The sequence below is a fragment of the Schistocerca piceifrons genome, chromosome 5 (genome assembly GCF_021461385.2).
Source record: "Schistocerca piceifrons isolate TAMUIC-IGC-003096 chromosome 5, iqSchPice1.1, whole genome shotgun sequence".
Taxonomy (NCBI): Eukaryota; Metazoa; Arthropoda; class Insecta; order Orthoptera; family Acrididae; genus Schistocerca; species Schistocerca piceifrons.
Genome location: NC_060142.1, coordinates 552,883,484 through 552,899,987, shown reverse-complemented (window position 1 = coordinate 552,899,987; position 16,504 = coordinate 552,883,484). Strand labels below are relative to the sequence as shown.

Below are 16,504 nucleotides of genomic sequence, written 5' to 3'. Positions count from 1 at the left end.
TCTGACATGGTGCCACATTGCTGACTGTTAATGTCATTACAAGCATACGGCATAGGTTCCCAGGCATCAGAGTGACTCAGACTTCATAAGCAACAGAACTCGGTATGTTGTCTTTGACAGTGAGTGTTTGTCAGAGACATTGGTATTGTCAGGAGTGTCCAAGGAAAAGTGATAGGACCGCTGTTATTTTCTGTTTACGCAAATTATCTGTCAGACTGACTAAGCAGCAGTCTGCAGGTGTTTGCTGATAATGCTGTGGTATATGGGAAGAAGTCATCGTTGAGCGACAGGAAGAGGATACAGTGTGACTTACACAAAATTTCTACTTGGTGTGATGAATGTTAGCTAGCTCTAAATGCAGAAAAATGTATTTTAATGCAGATTCGTGGGAAAAAGAAACCTTGAGGTTCAGATACAGCATTAGTAGTGTGCTGCTTGACAGTCAAGGCAATTAAATATCGAGGCATAACATTGCAAAGCAGTATGAAATCGAACGAGTGTATGAGGACTGTAGTAGGAAAGGCAAATTATCAAAATTAGTTTATTGGGATAATTTTAGATTTTGTGGCTCATCTATAAAGGAGACAATGTATGGGACACGAGTGACCATAGTTGAGTACTGTTAGTGTTTCGGATCTGCATCAGGGTGGATTAAAGGAAGACATAGAAGCAATTCTGAAGCGGGCTGCTAAATTTGTTGCTGATGGGTTCAAACAACACACAAGTATTACATAGATACTTCAAGGAGCATTATTGAGAAGATTGACTGCAGAACAGTTCTGCTGCTGCCAGTGTATGTTTCATGTAAGGACCATGAAGATAAGGTTACAGAGATAGGTGCTCATGTGGAGGCATATAGATGACGTTTTTCCCTCACTTTATTTGTGAGTGGAACAGGAAAGGAAATGATTGGTAGTGGTACAGTGTACCCTCTCCCTTGCAACATACGGTGGCTTGCAGAGTCTATATATAAGTGTAGATGTGGAAATGGGAGAGTCCCAAAAGATCCTCAGTTTGCCAACATCCTCAGTGACACCTGTGAACCTTTGTTGAGCACTGCAAAAAAAGTCTGTACAGAGACTTACACACACATTCAGCCCCCCCAGGGGCTCACGGTCCTTTCGTGACTACGTGTGTGGCGAGCACAGGGCCCCGAGCTATTGCAGCCTTCCTTCTTTCCCGGGCTGCATTTCCTTTCCCTTCCCCTCTGCCCTCTCCTCTCCCTGCCTTGGTGTCCTCGTTTATGTTGGCCCCGCTATCCTCCTGGTTATTGGTTTTGTTGAGTAATTACCTCATCCTTTTGGCATTCTCTGGTCCCCCTCTGAGGTTTGACCTCCATTACTAAATTTCTATTGCGTAGTGTGAGCCATTTGGGGAAGAGCACCTTACCTAGTGTCCCCAGCGTGTGCCCTCCTAGTTCCTTCCATCTTTTCCTTCACGTCGTTGTCTGATGCTAGGGTACGTAGCTAGCATGATAGCCAGCCTGTGTGGTGCGGTTGATATGTACCCTTTTGATTGAGCCCCCTCAAAACACAGGGATAAAATTTCTGATACCTGAGCTGTGATCTCTTCATGTAAGCCTAGGAGTGGTTGCTTTTCATGCTGGACATTGGAACTCCCAGCAGTGGCCACTGTGCCATTTGGCCCTTGCCATTTGGCCCTTGCTGTGGCACCCATGGGGGATCAGAGTGGGTGGTATCAGGGTGGACGCTATGCAAATGAAATGCGTACGGGTCTAGAATTCTGGCCATTCTTGTACGTCTGTCTGTTTGAATGGAAATGATTCTTTTAGTGCTGCTTCTTCTGCCCCTTCGGCCTTCCCTTCCATAGGTACCCCCTGGGAGGACGATAGGCTCGTTGGCTAGGGGCGAAACCTTTCCTCCCCCCCCCCCCCCCCCCCCCCCTCCCACCCACCTGGTTTGCACCAGGACTGATGGGGATACTTTCACCAATACCAAACCTTTATTTTTTTTGTGGAACAGATTGAAGACAAGTTTGACGAAGTGGACCCTCTGAGCAAGAAGTGGTCAGGTTCGTTGTTTATCAAAACTGCTTCAGCTGCCCAGTCTGCGATCCTTTGTACCTGTGACCATCTTGGCACAATTCCTGTGTCCATTACCTCTCACCAGTCTTTGAATATGGTTCAAGGTGTAATTTTACACAGGGATCTCATCCTTCAAACTGATGAGGAACTTCAGGACAATCTAGGACAGCGAGGTGTTCACTTTGTTCAGCGTGTTCAGAAGGGCCCAAAGGACAATCTCATTGATACTCGTGCTTTCATCCTGGCCTTTGAAGGGGATGCCATCCCTGGAAAGGTCAAGATTATGGTTTATCAATGTGACGTGAAGCTGTACATCCCACCACCTAGGAGATGTTTTAAGTGCTTGCGTTTTGGACATGTTTTCCCACTGTTTGCAGACCCCTCTCTGTGGTGACTTTGGATGTCCACTCCATGAGGGGAGTTCCTGTGTTGTGTCGTCGTCCCCCCCCCCCCCCCCCCCCCCCCCCCCCCCCCCCCCCCCCCCCCCCCCCCCAGTGTGTGTCAGTTTTCTTGGCAATCATTCCCCACGTTTGCTCGTAGGGTCCACCTGGACTCTGGGGTCACAGTTTGCAACCTTTATCTCCCTCCTGACAGGACTCTTACACCTGCTGCCTTAACTGCCCTTCTTCAGCAGCTTCCTCCTCCCTTCCTCCTCCTCTGGGATTTTAATGCTCATCATCCCCTGTGGGCAGTGCATTTCCATCTAGTCGGAGTCTTCTCATAGACCAGTTTCCTGCAGGCGACGACATGTGGCTTCTTAATGATGGGTCCCCTACCCATTTCAGTGCCAGTCATGGTACTTTTTCTGCTATTGATCTACCTCTTTCTTCTCCCTCCCTCCTCCCTTCATTACACTGGTTGCCACATGATGACCTTTGTGATAATGACCACTCCACCATTGATTCTCTAACTCCCTTCCCACTCCCTGATGGACATGTTACCTCATTCGTCTTTCCAACGCGCCGATCGGCCTCTATACTACACACGTCGTTTTTATTCCTTCTTTATCGGGTTGTATTGATGATGTCCTATGTGACGTGTCTGATGTGATTGTTCGTGCTTTCAGCCCTTGCTATCCCATGCTCATCTAGACCATTTCGCTGCCGGCAAGTCCCATGGTGGAGTATGGCCATTGCTATTGCCATCTGTGATTGCCGTTAAGCTTTGCAACACCTGAAGAGGCATCCATCTGCTGTCAATCTTATTACCTTTGCCTTCGCGCCAAAGCCCATTACTTAAACAAACTGAGCAAATGGGTGTGTTGGGACTGCTTTGTTTCTTCCATTGGTTCTACTATCCCTCTGTCATGGGTATGGGCTAAACTTTGCTATCTCCAAGGTTGCCATCGGCAGTCTACCCTGACGGGCCTTGCCCTCCTGGATGGCCTTTGCACGGACCCGTTGATTCTCGCAGAACATCTTGCAACCAATTTTGCAACAGCATCAGCATCATCTTCCTATCCGGCTGCTTTCCTTCACCAGAAACATCAGGCCTTATGTTTTACCCCTTGTCAGTCAGATCCTTACAATGAACCTTTTACTGAATGGGAACTTCTTTCGCACTTCTGCTCATAAGGCCCCTGTCCCAGACTCCATTCGTAACCAGTTGCATCAAAATCTCAGTGCTCCACTATGACATCTTTGGATGCTTAACTGTATTTGGCTCCAGGGTGACTTCCCTTCTCAATGGAGGGATAGCATCGTGGTTACCGTCCTTAAGCCTGGTAAGAACCCCCTGTTTGTCGAAAGCTTTCAGGCAGTTAGTCTGACTAATGTTGTTTGCAAGTTACTTGAACGGACGGTAGCCCTCGGCTCAATTGGGTCCTCGAATCTCAGGATCTATTGCCCCCCCTTACCAGTGTGGCTTCCAAAAGGGACGGTGTCCGATTGATCATTTACTGCCCTTGGAATCCGCAGTTCGGTGGGCTCTTTCCCAGCACTGTCATTTGGTTGCAGTATTTTTCAACCTTCGCAAGGCCTATGACACAGCTTGGTACCATCATATCTTTCTTCCTCATTGCTATAGATGGACTTGTGGCCTCTGTCGGTCCTTTGGTCATGCCTGCTCTGTTTGTGAATGATTACTGCATTTGGGTTAGTTCCTCTTCGATGGCCTCTGCAGAGCGGCAGCTCCCAGGGTCAGGGTGCTGTACGGCATGCCTCTGCTTTGACCCTCTCACACGGGTTTCAATTCTCTCCTTAAACTCGTGGGTGGTCCACTTCTGTCGCTGTACTAGTCTACCCCGATCCAGAGCTCTACCTCGATCCACAACGATTACCTGTGGTCCCACTGTTTCGTTTCCTGGGTCTTCTTTTCACTCAGTGTCCTTCGCTTCCTTGCCCACACCTCTTGGGGTGTGGATCATTCCACTCTTCTTCGCCTTTATCGGGCTTTAGTGCTGTCTTGCTTGGACCATGGTTGTAAAGTTTATGGTTCAGCTGCCCCTTCCCAACTGCTCCTCCTGGATCCAGTCCACCATTGTGATATCCTTTTGGCCACCAGTGCCTTCCCTACTAGCCCTGTTGATAGTCTCCTGGTTGAAGCTGGGATCCCCCCTCCCCCCCCCCCTTTTCTGTTCGGCAGTGCCAGCTTCTAGTTTCTTATGCAATCACTGTCCGTTCCTCTCCCACTCATCCTTCCTATTCTATCCTGTTTACACCGTCCTCAGGTGGGTTTACCGGTTGGGTTCCACCTTGTCTCTTTGCCGCGATTTTCAGCTTCCTTCTTTGTCCCTGCTGGTTCCACCATGTAGACCAGAGCAAAAATTGCAGTCATACTATATTCCAAAAGAGTCAGATCATGTTCAATAGGGTTGCAGCCCCCACGGTGTTGTTAGAGAAGGGTTGAATTGTCAGGGAGCTTTCAGCATTGACCAGCATTGTCAAGAACATTGTCTTGTTGCTCATCACATTGTGAACTGTCATTTCTGACCACAAAATGTGAGTGAATCAATGCCCCGAGCAAAGGAGTGGTTTCATTGTCACGTTCTCAGGCCTTTATTTTGTCAATTTTGTGTGCCAGCAAGCCTGAAATGCCTTCCCAGGCCACCCATAAGAAAACTGCACATTTTTCAGTGCTGGGCATTGCAATTCTGACCATTGCAGAGGCGTCAAAAGAAGGGATGAAGTGTGTGTGTGTGTGTGTGTGTGTGTGTGGGGGGGGGGGGGGGGGGGGGGAGGGGGTGACACATCCATAATGATGGTGGGCAGAATTGTGATGAAATATGGCGCGAGTGTGTCGTCATTAACCCACCTTTTCCCACACACGAGTCAACGCCTTGATATTTGGAGGGAGATTTTAGGCACCTTAGAGCCTAAATCAAAGTTCTATGTTGCAATGGGAGGCAGTGAAGGGGTTTTGAAAAAGTTGCACTTTAATTATGTTGCACAGTGTATTTAAGATGGGTTGTCAAATGTGCAACAGCAGCTTGCAGCAGTGACAAATCCCACCTGTGGCAAAATGGGCTGCCTGTTCACTCAGGTATATGGCTATGTGACAAAATTTCGTCTGCAGTTGTCGCTGTTTCCAAGCCCTGGTCCAGGTGCAGATGCGACACCAGCAGAAAAGGAATGGAGAGAACAGCGGTTAAATTGAATCTGACTTTGAACTATACAGATACAAGAAGAAAATGACACAGCAATATTATCGTGTCTCCTCCATTTGATTAGGATGATGATGATGATGATGATGATGATGACGATGACGATGATGAACAAGATTAATAGCATTTTTGCCGCACATGGCACTGAAGGTTATTATAACATTTTAATTAGCAGGCACCCTGTAAACGACGACCAGAAATTCAGGTCGTATTTTAGATTAGTTTCTGCATGTTTTGCACCTTACAGAACAAAAGTGCAACTTGTTCAAGAAACACACACTTCAGCAGAAAAAACTCTGTGACGTTAATTTTCTTCTTGCTTATAATCGATCAGCAGTCAAAATTCATCTAACTGTTGCCAGTTTGGAGTTATCGCAGAACGAAACTGATTGATTCTGCCACCGAATTTAATGGAAAAAAATTTTGTTTCAGTCGACAAAATGAGTAGTTAGTATTCGTATGATTTCTATGTTGTAATAAACAGCAGTAAAAATTTCATAGTTGTAGGAGTAGCAGTTTTCAAAGAAGACAACATGTTAGTAAGAACAACAGGATTTTTTTTAGTGATAGTATTTGTATGATTTATGTGCTGTAACAAAACAAATTTCATAGCTGTAGTAGCACCAGTTTTCAAGAAAGGAAACATTTTAATCAGAAAAATAGGAATTTTTACCTGTGTTCACAGAATAACATTCCATTATTAGAGCTACAGAATTTTAACTGAAAACCCTTAAGATGGCTAATATCATGTGAAACAGGACTGAAATGCTATTACTTTAGGGACACGCGGATTCAACAAAATTTAGGCCTGTCCTTAAATTTCCCACAAACACTTTTAACAGCCACATTTATTTTTCCTGGAGGAAAGAACCAGAAACTACTGACGGGGGAAAGTAGTACACTCAAAATCAAGAAATTTACTTGCTGTCTGCTGTGTTGAACTGTACTCAGGAAAACCTAGTGATCATACAGAACCCATTTCCTTGGCTTCATTGACACATTTGATCCTGTTCCAAGTATTCTTTTATCTTCTATGTCTGACACAAGCCCCTAATGTTTCTCCATATGTTCCTGAAAATATCACTTAAATGGCATGAAATGTAGACTTATTAAAAATAAGTGTACTAATATAATTATCTTTTCTCAGATTTCTAGCAACACAAGAATTTTTCCCATCTCAAGTATTATCCTTCCAACTCACTGCAGAATACATGAGCAGAATTGTAGATGAATTACCTACAAACTTTCTTCTATTTATTTCCAGTTTCCAGAAGAGAGAAACATTTGGAACAAGCAAAGGAATTTTTGACCAAATGGCAGTTTCCCAGTTGTGGTGATGCTAGAACAAAGAGCCCTTGTACCTACTATGCTTTAAATATAAAGACGCTGATGCCGAGAGACTGACAGAGTATTACCTTCTGTGAGTGTCTCATAGTTTACTTTGTGTAGATATCGTGTGACAACACTAGGTAGAACACAACAACGCAAGGTATAACGTCATAGTTGCACAGCATCTATTGTAGTCCTGGTCACTTGTGCAGTGCCACGATAGCGTCCCACACCAGCTGCACATCACAGTCCAAAACTCAAACTGCCCATTCGTGAGCAGGCAGCCCCTTTTGTCACGGGGTTTTCTGTCAGTACCGCAAGCACTTTGGATAACACACATTTAGTGTGGATGTTCTGACAAATGATGTTGCATCCCTATAAATTGTGAAAAAAATCTACTTATACTCTGTTTGGTAGACAACATATGCTGTGGCTCACAAGAATTCTTTTAAACTCGGTATGGTTATTGTTTTCATGCTGCATCTTGTCCTTTTTCATACACTAGACATGTTTAAGAAAAATTCTCTTTTCAATGGAAATTGTGAACAAAGAACATTATTTATAGTTTCAAATAAGTGTCTTGAGTGCCACATATCTTTGAATTTGTAATTATACACAGTTTTATCAAAAAGAATCATCCGATTTTGGTACATCTATATCTCAGAAACTAATAAACGTATACAATGAATTTTGTTTTCTGATGAACAGAAAACTCCAAAGCCACCCCCCACCCCTACCTTTTCATAGGGTTGTTCCCAAATCTGTTGAGTTATAGCTTCCACAGCTGCTATCGCACACGATGTCTCAGTTCATTCATTGTTCAGGGTGTATACGACCTGGGAGATACGATAATCTGTGAGTTTTTCATTGTTTTCAGTTAATTTTTTGTAATTTTGACTAGTAAGAACAGATACTCTAACAAGAGATATTACTGTATCGCGCTACCCCGCAGGATAATATTGCAGCAATAAAACATGAACTAGAGAAAAAAAAAATTGCAAAGGAAATGCACCTTATGCAACAAAAAACAGTGCTCTTACAAGTGGCTGCCAACAGCAAAATGTGTCAAAGGCTTTTAGGGAGACTATGCAATGCTTCTTAACAACAAATTGCCTCTGCTAAGTGTGTCACAACTGTTTACCATTTAGATTCGTTTTAGCAGTTACAGACAGGCTCATGTGCATGCACAGTTGAGTTTAGTAGTACCTTCTCCCCCACTTCTGGCTACAGAAATTTGGTTGTTGCTGTGTAAGCAGCCGCAGCAGCAAGCAATAGATGCAACTGGGAAAAATTTTACTCCTGCCCCCCAACTCTGCCAGATTCATGCATGCACATTAGGCCGGGATCTATGGGGTGGGTGAAATTTAATATTCTTGAGAGGGGAAAAAACCGTGTTTCAAAAAGCGCCCTAGCATCCTGCGCACGTTGGTTTATTCGCTTACTCATATTATTTTGAAACGCATCCCAGTTGGTTTTTGAACACACTATCTAGTATTGCCCAGGTGCGGAAATACTATAGATCTGGAGCTGATGCGCAAAGCACTCTGAATTATAGTGGGGAAGTGTGTAATCTCCATGTGACCCGTGTTTACATTTAGTGATTTTGCTGTTTCCTCTTCGTTTACTGCTCTCTCGTCAAATGAGAACGAAACGGATTTCTGTGGCCGGGAGCTGTCAAGTGAATTAAAATACAGTCACATAATAACAGAAGGCAAAAATACGTTATTACTTTTCAGATTTTATTTCATTTCCACCTTTTCCAACAGTCGAGCATTAATCACCTTGCAGAACAATGAAGTTATTTTTGTCGGTTTGCTAAAGAAATTTGGCTTTTATTAATATTTCCACTGAGGCAGTCAGTGTATTTGAAACAAAGTTATCAACCCGCTCGCATTGCGTTTCAAGTGCACATTTTCGTCTTCTAGCAGGTATGGCATTATGCCAGAATTAAGAACCAAACATTGAGGCAATAGTTACTGGTACTCCAAGAAAATTTACATCCCAAAAACCACACTGAAAAGCTTAATATCAGGTCGAGGCCTACTTAATTTGGAATCTGGACCTGCGTCATCGCAGCTGCACAAGCATGGTGACGCCTGTTATCTGGCACTCTGGCAACTACTGAAACGAACCTGTTTCTAACATGTTGCGGGAAAATATTGCGGATGGTCTTTTGAAAAGCATTACTTTCATAGTAAATTTCCTTTTACGGAAGTTGGACTATGTGCGAGAATGTACGATGAATTTCTTATATCACAGTGTGTTTGACTCATTTTAAATAAACTCTATGGTGATGAGCCATTGAGAGGAATTTTTAGCCCAGAGGATCAGACTTTTATATTGTTATTATGAGCAAATTGATGTAGTACTATGGGAAGCCCTCTCTCCTCTCTGGTAACTAATTTATTTGTGGAAAACTTCAAGGACAAGTCACTGGACTCGGCTAAAAAATTTTGCTGGCACATTTGTGTAATATCCTAAGGTGCAACGTGCGCAAAAAGATCAACATTATATATGAAAGCTTGGCTTCTCTTTCCAGTATGTGAAAGCTTTGTTTTTCTAATAGCAACGCTATGTATATTAATTTAAAACATTAACTTTTCCGGCTTGTGTATTTGCGCTACTTAACGGTGATGTTGCTATTGGCTGAGTACATCACGTTCCCTATGGTCTGAATATCCGCTGTCATCGACTGGCGAGATCACGAGACATGAGCTTACAAAAGCACACAGCAATCTCAATTTCAGTGGTTCGGAAAGTAACATGCAGTGTGTGGTGGGATTCGAATCTATACTTTCATAATATGAAAATATGCAGTGTATATGTTGCTGCCCATCAAAGATCTTTCCAAAACACGTTTTTTCCCTGAGTTTTGTTTTCTAAAGTGCCAGGAAATTCTACGCCCGTGTATAAAAACATAACCATTCAAGGGATTTATAAGTTTTACAATTCTGACGAAAATCTAATGTCATTTACCATGGAAAAATGTGTGTTCGCCCATTCAAGGGATTTATAAGTTTTACAATTCTGACGAAAATCTAATGTCATTTACCATGGAAAAATGTGTGTTCGCCCAGGAGAAACTGTATTTTTAACTGGGAGATCTGGGGAAATCCGGGAATTTTTTTCCTTGTCCGTGTATACATCCTGTTGTTGTTGTTGTTGTTTTTGTTGTTGTTGTTGTTAACAAAAGCACATAAACAGTCTTCTATAAACCCCAACAAGAAACAATCGCATATAGTCAGATCCAGTGACCTTGGATGCCAGTAATGTAAGAATGAATCATTTGGTCCATTGCGACCCACCCAGCGTTCAGTAATCTTTTGATTTAAAAATCCCTGCGCTTTCAGATGCTAGTGTCGCGGTGCCCCATCCTGTTGGTAAATGAAGTCATACGAATCGGTCTCCAACTGTGGGAAAAGAAAGTACAAACAAAATTCTGTGGACTCCGTGTGAAACAATGGCAGACGCGTTTGATGTTGTCTGTGTCGCTCAGGGACGGTCAAGTGATTTGCCTTTATTCAAACAATCTGTTTCTTGGATTTTTTTATGCCATTGTATAATGCTCTGTGCTGTAGGGGATCCACACCATACCTAGTACGGAAGTCATGCTGAATAATTATTACAGAGCGTGCTGCACAAAAAGTTGAGCACTAAACTCTTTGTTGACCTAACACCATTTTTACTAGAATTGAAGTGGGTGCACACTGCTAAAACCTAGTGGAAACCATGTAAAATTAGTGTTTGCACCTTCCAACAGTACATTGTTCACACACATATCTCAAATAATGTAATAGTAATCATTTTTTAAAATCCGGTGATTCTTTTTTATACACCCTGTACTGTTGTGTATTCATTAAAACTTGGTTTATTCAGTGCGATAAAATAGGGATCAACACCATACACTTACAGAATGGAATTCAGGTATTCGCTAGTTCTAACTGCCCTATGTCTATGACTTTCAAATAGCTTTTTATCAGCTGATTTAGGCAACTACACAGTCAACTGGCATTTTGATTTATTATCTATAGCGATTATGTGGCCGCTACATATTTCACTGATGTTTCCATGCTTCACATACGTAACAATGCATGGTAGTATCTCATCATACACACATTACGTGACAATGCATGGTAGTATCTCATACACACATTCTAAGACATGCAGTTCCCAAGGTGCCTATGTATAATTTGAAAATGCAATGGTTTTATGTTTATATCTGTCAGTAATAATGGAGTTGTTCCCTCCCTCCCTCTGGATTATTTAATACAACATTTTTATCACTATTGAATGTCACAAAATTCCAAATCCCACCTGTCAATTAATTGCAAATGAGAGCCCAGCAGAGTGAATGGCTGCTGTGTGATACCTGGGATAGTAACCTTCGTAGCAGTATAGTGTATTTCAAAAAGTCAATCCCACCACAGGGGACCTCTCATTGCAAGTGTTCAGAAATATATTCTGCAAGTATTTGCATGGAGTGTAGCCTTGTGTTAAGTGGAATTTGGACTACAAATGTTACAGAAATTTTAAAATGTAGTAGAAAGTATTGACTCAAATTAAGTAAAAAATAAATTTAAGCCACACTTTCTGTAAAAGAAGAGATTGGTTGATAGGACATACCCTCAAGCATCAAAGCATAGTCATTTGGTAATGGAGGGTATGCAGGCTACAGAAATTGTAGGAGGAGATACAGATATGAGTGCAAATGGATTGAGGTTTCGGTAGTTATTCAAACATGAAGAGACTTCCTGGGGATAGACTAGCATGGAGTGCTACATCAAACCAGTCTTTGGACTTGTAGTATAGGAAGATTCACAAACTTCCTCATCTATACTGTGCAAACCACAGTAAAGTGCATGGCAGAAGGCACGTCCCATTGTACCATTCCATTCAAGTATAGGGCACAGGATGAATGATTGTTTGAATGCCACTGTGTGTGCTGTAGTTATTCTAATCTTATCCTCAAGATGCCATGCAAACGATATAATGTGTTGTAGAATATTCCTAGAGTCGTCATTTGAAGCTGGTTCTTGAAACTTTGTTAGTAGACTCTTGGGATGGTTACATCTATCGTGTAGACTCTTCCATTTTGGTTCTTTCATTCTCTCATTGATACTCTTCCTTGGATCAAATAAACCTTTGGCCATTTGTGATGCCCTTATCTGTATATGTTCAGTGTCACCTGTTAGTCCTATTTGGTACGGTTCCCACATACTTCAGCAATATTCTAGGGCTGGTGCAAGAGTGATTTGTGAGCAAACTCCTTTGTAGACTGGTTGCACTTCACCAGTATTCTACCAATACACGAAGTCGACTACCTGCTTTACTCAGGTGGTAGACTTCGTAGTAGGTATTCGAAACCTTAACGGAGAATATAATTCAGTTGCTCCATCCGCGGGTGGAACTGAGACACATGAGAATGCTTCTCTGTGGTCAGACAACAGGACTGCAGGAGATGGTGGGTGACTGGACTCACATATGCAGTGAGGAGCAGTCCCTCTTGAAACATACTTTTGGTCCCAATGAGGCCTTGACAGAGTGTAATTACCATCCCAACCTTGTACAGAAACAGATTTCTGTGCTTTATCTTTGCAGTCTGCCATTGCCTCCGAGGTTCCACTGTTCAGCTACAGAGCAGCATTCCCCTTGTGGCTCAGTATCATCCAGGACTGGAGTAACTAAATTACATTCTCTGACAAGGTTTCAACTATTTTCCATCATACCCTGAAATGAGTAACACCCTACCCACTATCCTTCCCACCCCTCCTGCAGCAGCATTATGCCACCCACCAAACATGCACAATATTCTTATCCATTCCCACACAACCCGTGCTCCCACCCCCTTGCCTCGTAGCTCATATCCCTGTAATAGACCTAGATGCAAGACCTGTCCCATACATCCTCTCGCCACCACCTACTCTAATCCAGTTATAAACATAACCATCCCATCAAAGGTGGGGCTACCTGTGAAACCAGTCATGTGATCTACAAGCTAAGCTGCAATCATTGTGCCGTGTTTTATGTGGGCTAGACAGCCAACAAGCTGCGTGTCTGCATGAGTGGCCACCAACAAACTGTGACCAAGAGACGACGACTGCACTGTCACTGAGTACGACGTAACTGCTTCGCAGCCTGTGCCATCTGGATCCTCCCCATCAAAACCATTGTTACTGAATTTCGCAGGAGGGAGCAATCCCTGCAACATATCCTACACTCCTGGAACCCTACACTCCTGGAACTTTGTTAGTGTTTGTCCTTATCTATCTAGCCGCTAGCCAGTTCCAACTCCAGCACTTCACAGCCATCTACTCCATCAACGCACCCAGTCTTTTTACTTCTCTCATTTTCCGAACCCCCCCCCCCCCACCCCCCCTCTCTTTCCCAATCCCTCCAATTAATCTTGTGACTGCACCTAGCTGCCGTATCCTCTCCCCAACTCATCCCTGTGTGCTCCGACGAGCAGAACTTTACCATCCCTCACCCCGACCCTGCTATCCCTCTCCCTCCCAACCCAAGTCACCACCTTACTCCCATCCAGTTGCCTCTCCCATCATGTGCTGCTGTTTGTAGTCTCACTTCAGCTGCAAGAGACTGTGTGTGTGTGTGTGTGTGTGTGTGTGTGTGTGTGTGTGTGTGTGTGTGTGTGTGCGCGCGCGTGTGTGCGCGCTTTTCCAACAAAGGCCTTGTTGGCCGAAAACTCATTTTGTGACAGTCTTTTTGTTGTGCTTATCTGTGACTCAGCATCTCTGCTATTTAGTGAGTAGCAACTATCCTTTCCATATTATTTTTACATTCCATCCTGGATTTTCTATTGTTTGAGAAAGCAAATGTAATACTTAAGAGTTGAATGATGTCATTTGAAGTCTGTGTTAGGAATTGTATGGTTACTTATAAGATTTTTACAGTTTGGTTACTTATAAGATTTGTACAGTTATTTGTAAGATTGTTTTTGTTCTGTTATGTTGTCCTCACCATTTCATCCTCATCACTGGCACGCGGCAGCCGAACTTCCCCATATGGGGTCTCCCGGCTGGCTATGCCATATGATCATTTCATTTCATATTTTTGTTATGTACACTCCTGGAAATGGAAAAAAGAACACATTGACACCGGTGTGTCAGACCCACCATACTTGCTCCGGACACTGCGAGAGGGCTGTACAAGCAATGATCACACGCACGGCACAGCGGACACACCAGGAACCGCGGTGTTGGCCGTCGAATGGCGCTAGCTGCGCAGCATTTGTGCACCGCCGCCGTCAGTGTCAGCCAGTTTGCCGTGGCATACGGAGCTCCATCGCAGTCTTTAACACTGGTAGCATGCCGCGACAGCGTGGACGTGAACCGTATGTGCAGTTGACGGACTTTGAGCGAGGGCGTATAGTGGGCATGCGGGAGGCCGGGTGGACATACCGCCGAATTGCTCAACACGTGGGGCGTGAGGTCTCCACAGTACATCGATGTTGTCGTCAGTGGTCGGCGGAAGGTGCACGTGCCCGTCGACCTGGGACCGGACTGCAGCGACGCACGGATGCACGCCAAGACCGTAGGATCCTACGCAGTGCCGTAGGGGACCGCACCGCCACTTCACAGCAAATTAGGGACACTGTTGCTCCTGGGGTATCGGCGAGGACCATTCGCAACCGTCTCCATGAAGCTGGGCTACGGTCCCGCACACCGTTAGGCCGTCTTCCGCTCACGCCCCAACATCGTGCAGCCCGCCTCCAGTGGTGTCGCGACAGGCGTGAATGGAGGGACGAATGGAGACGTGTCGTCTTCAGCGATGAGAGTCGCTTCTGCCTTGGTGCCAATGATGGTCGTATGCATGTTTGGCGCCGTGCAGGTGAGCGCCACAATCAGGACTGCATACGACCGAGGCACACAGGGCCAACACCCGGCATCATGGTGTGGGGAGCGATCTCCTACACTGGCCGTACACCACTGGTGATCGTCGAGGGGACACTGAATAGTGCACGGTACATCCAAACTGTCATCGAACCCATCGTTCTACCATTCCTAGACCAGCAAGGGAACTTGCTGTTCCAACAGGACAATGCACGTCCGCATGTATCCCGTGCCACCCAACGTGCTCTAGAAGGTGTAAGTCAACTACCCTGGCCAGCAAGATCTCCGGATCTGTCCCCCATTGAGCATGTTTGGGACTGGATGAAGCGTCGTCTCACGCGGTCTGCATGTCCAGCACGAACGCTGGTCCAACTGAGGCGCCAGGTGGAAATGGCATCGCAAGCCGTTCCACAGGACTACATCCAGCATCTCTACGACCGTCTCCATGGGAGAATAGCAGCCTGCATTGCTGCGAAAGGTGGATATACACTGTACTAGTGCCGACATTGTGCATGCTCTGTTGGCTGTGTCTATGTGCCTGTGGTTCTGTCAGTGTGATCATGTGATGTATCTGACCCCAGGAATGTGTCAATAAAGTTTCCCCTTCCTGGGACAATGAATTCACGGTGTTCTTATTTCAATTTCCAGGAGTGTATTTATAAAAAAGGACATGTCGATAACTTTCTTTGCAATGTTTCAGTCCGGAGGGTACACCTTACAGTGGTGGCTGCTTTATATTTGACATATTCCTGCCTATGCAGTATCCTCATGTTCCACCAATGGTGAAGTTATGTACCACAGGAGGTGGTACTGTACGCTTCAATCCAAATCTTTATGCTTGTGGTCGTGTATGTTTATCACTGCTTGGCACTTGGCATGGCTTACAAGGAGAAGCTTGGCTTCCAACATCAACATTGCTTCAGGTTTGTTGTTTCATTATTAATGTAAGACTTTATTATTTCTTACATATACTTAAAAACCTGAGTTTGATGAGTTTTCTTTTTGTGAGAAAGATTTGTTCCTCTCCTCCCACCTCCCATTTCTCTTTCACTCCTCTTTCCTTCTCCATCATTCTCCCTCCCCTCCTCCTTCTTCCTTATAATCTACTTTTGTAAGTTTTAGTTTAAATTTATGCAAATCAAGGATAGAACAATTCGTTAACAATAAAAATTGTGCTGTCCATAATTTACTTAAAACTCTCATTTGTAGCAAGCAGTGTTCATTCCCTTGTCTGGGCATGGGATGTAGGTTTTCCGTCGTTTCCATAACTCTCATTAGCTGAAAGCTGTGTTACTTGAGCTGGTCACAGGTATTTTTCTGTCACGTACTCGTGACTGTTGAATTAGTACATTTTGACTCAGTGAATGTCATTTAACTCTGAGATAAGCCTATTGCAGGTGTAATTCTTGAAACTAATGTGGGTTGAATCAGTTTTTTGGAAATCATTGTCCCCGTCTTTTGGATCATGGACCCATGCTGTGTTGCCCACTGAGAATGGAGTAGCCTCGGTGGCAGCTTGTGCCGGCAGCATTCATAGCATGTCCAAGAAGGTGCAGTGAGGACATGAACAAAGCCACTCCATGGGCTGTGGACTTCAGTCGGGGTAGCTCTATATGTTGACAGAAACAGGATGTTAGGTGCAGCATTGGACATAATTTCTTTGTGGCGCATGGTCTTCAGAGT

The 16,504-nt window shown here is 44.3% G+C and overlaps 1 protein-coding gene across 2 annotated transcripts in view; it reads left to right on the top strand.

Annotated features, from left to right (window-relative positions):
- Positions 1-16,504, top strand: part of LOC124797994 (baculoviral IAP repeat-containing protein 6-like) — a 142,853-nt gene that overhangs the window by 98,717 nt on the left and 27,632 nt on the right. For both annotated transcript variants that reach the window (XM_047261179.1, XM_047261180.1), the window contains exon 5: positions 15,522-15,744. In XM_047261179.1, coding sequence (XP_047117135.1) covers positions 15,522-15,744 — 223 coding nt within the window. The remainder of the gene's footprint in view (positions 1-15,521; positions 15,745-16,504) is intronic.